Here is a 2,076-nt window from a genome sequence, read left to right on the forward strand (position 1 = left end):
TTCATCTGACACAGAGTTTGCACAACATGATTCTGAAGGGCACCAAGCTGCATAGGGTTTACAGCTTTTCCACAGAGTTCTCGAAAAAATGAGGACAGATTCGCAATCACAGTCGATACTGGACTCGGCAATGCATTCTTCACCAAAATTAGAAGTAATTGTTCCATTAGAATGTGGCAGTCGTGACTTTTCAACCCATACAACTTGCGCTGCCGGATATCAACACAACGAGCAATATTGCTCGAGTAACCATCTGAAAAGACCACGTTCTGTAGAGTCTTCAGGAATACATCCTTCTGTGGATTCCACATTGTGAAGATTGCCGAAGGATATTTACCACCTTCGTCCAGCCATCATTCAGGCCTTATGCCCATGCTTTGTAAATCTTTGCGGGCTTTAAGATTATCTTTTGATTTGACGCTATCCTTTAAGATAGTGAAGACCACATTGTCACAAATATTTTTCTCTATATGCATCACGTCAAGGTTATGACGCAACATGTGATCCTTCGAGTACGAGAGTTCAAAGAACACACTCCTCTTCTTCCAATACGAGTCATCTTGGTCTGCATCTTCACCAATGCGTCTTCTTTTAGCTGTCAAAGTTGAGTTCTTCCCAAACGATAGTTGCATGTTACACTGCTGCCTTAAGACATCTGTTCCAGAATACTTCTTCGGTGGATCTCTGCTTTCAACTTGTCCGTCAAATCTACTCCGGTCTAGTCTATATTTATGGCCCTGATTCAAGAAGCGGCGATGGCCCGTGTAACACCATTTTCGATTGAATGTTAGTCGCTGAGCCTTAGCGTCTATGTTACACGTGGGACATGCTAACCCACTGTACGTGTTCCACCCAGATAAATTTCCCAACCCTGAAAAATCACTAATAGTCCACATTAACGCCGCACGCATCTTGAAAGTGGTCTCCTTATTAGCATCATAAGTTTCAACGCCATCCCAGAGTTGCTTCAACTCATCCACCAAGGACTTCAAATAAACATTAATGTCGTTACCCAGCATTTTAGGACCGGAAATAATCATAGATAGTATAAAAGATACCTGTTTCATGCATAGCCAGGGAGGAAGATTGTACGGAATAAGAATCACATGCCAAATGGAATACTTCGTAGTCATATTTCCGAAAGGATTAAATCCGTCACTAGCTAAAGCTAAACGAACACTGTGAGGATTTTTAGAAAAAAAAAAGGATACTTTGCATCAAAGTCTTTCCATGCTTCAGCGTCCCTTGGATGCCTCAAGTACCCATCATTATTATCTGCCTCTTTATGCCATAACATGTCAGATGAAGTTTTGCTACACATGAATAATCGTTGCAGTCGTGGTATAAGAGGAAAGTAACGGAGAGTCTTCGCTGGGAGAGGCTTTCCATTTTTTCTGACAGGTATTTTGAGTTTCGTAACGGAACCCTTTCGCGTCTTTTGCTTCCATCGTGAAGTCCCACACTGCTTGCATTTGGTCGCGTTCTCATCATCACCCCGATACAACATGCAATCATTCGGGCATGCATCTATCTTTTTGTATTCAATCCCCAACTTTCGGATAGTTTTCTTGGCTTCATACAAAGTGGACGGGAGTTTGGCTTGCTCAAATGCATCTCGCAATAAGTCCAAAATCAAAGTCATAGCCTTGTCACTCACACCACACATACACTTAATGTGATAAAGCTTCACTAGGAAAGACAACTTTGAGTATTTCGAGCAGCCGGCATATAATTCCTCCGCTCCATCCGCAAGAAGATCGGCAAAATCCCGTGCCTCGCAACTTGGACTATCGTACAAGTACGGAAACTCCAGATCATCGTCTTTTACAGGATCTCCTGTTGTGGTCTCCTCACTTCCAGGAGGCATTGTGAAGTTAAATGCCTCGTGCACCATTTGAAGATATGGATTCACCTTACTTGTAGGTTTCTCAACTATCGGTGTTCAAGTAGAGCTCTCCTCAGCTGGTTTCTCACCATGACGTAACCACAAAGTATATCTAGGGGAAAAGGGCTTTATCAACAGGTGGTCGTACGTATCCTCTCTTATTTGCATAAATTGAAACCCACATTGAGGGC

At 42.7% G+C, this 2,076-nt stretch overlaps 1 protein-coding gene across 1 annotated transcript; it reads right to left on the reverse strand.

Annotated features, from left to right (window-relative positions):
* Positions 1 to 353: 353 nt before the first annotated feature.
* On the reverse strand, positions 354 to 1,867 carry LOC107636463 (uncharacterized). The gene is made up of 2 exons (XM_016339969.1): positions 1,263 to 1,867; positions 354 to 1,179 (listed from the first exon to the last, which is right to left on the reverse strand). The coding sequence occupies exons 1-2, from the start codon at positions 1,865 to 1,867 to the stop codon at positions 354 to 356; spliced, it is 1,431 nt and encodes a 476-aa protein (XP_016195455.1).
* Positions 1,868 to 2,076: the final 209 nt, after the last annotated feature.

Source organism: Arachis ipaensis, chromosome B4, assembly GCF_059453495.1.
Source record: "Arachis ipaensis isolate K30076 ecotype BB chromosome B4, ASM5945349v1, whole genome shotgun sequence".
Classification (NCBI taxonomy): domain Eukaryota; kingdom Viridiplantae; phylum Streptophyta; class Magnoliopsida; order Fabales; family Fabaceae; genus Arachis; species Arachis ipaensis.

Excerpts from the sequence above, each read along its gene's own strand:
- LOC107636463 (XM_016339969.1), bottom strand. The coding sequence starts at position 1,867 with ATGCCTCCTGGAAGTGAGGAGACCACAACAGGAGATCCTGTAAAAGAC. Across the intron at positions 1,180-1,262 it reads GAGGCAGATAATAATGATGG|TGTTCGTTTAGCTTTAGCTA; the intron begins GTACTTGAGGCA and ends AAATCCTCACAG.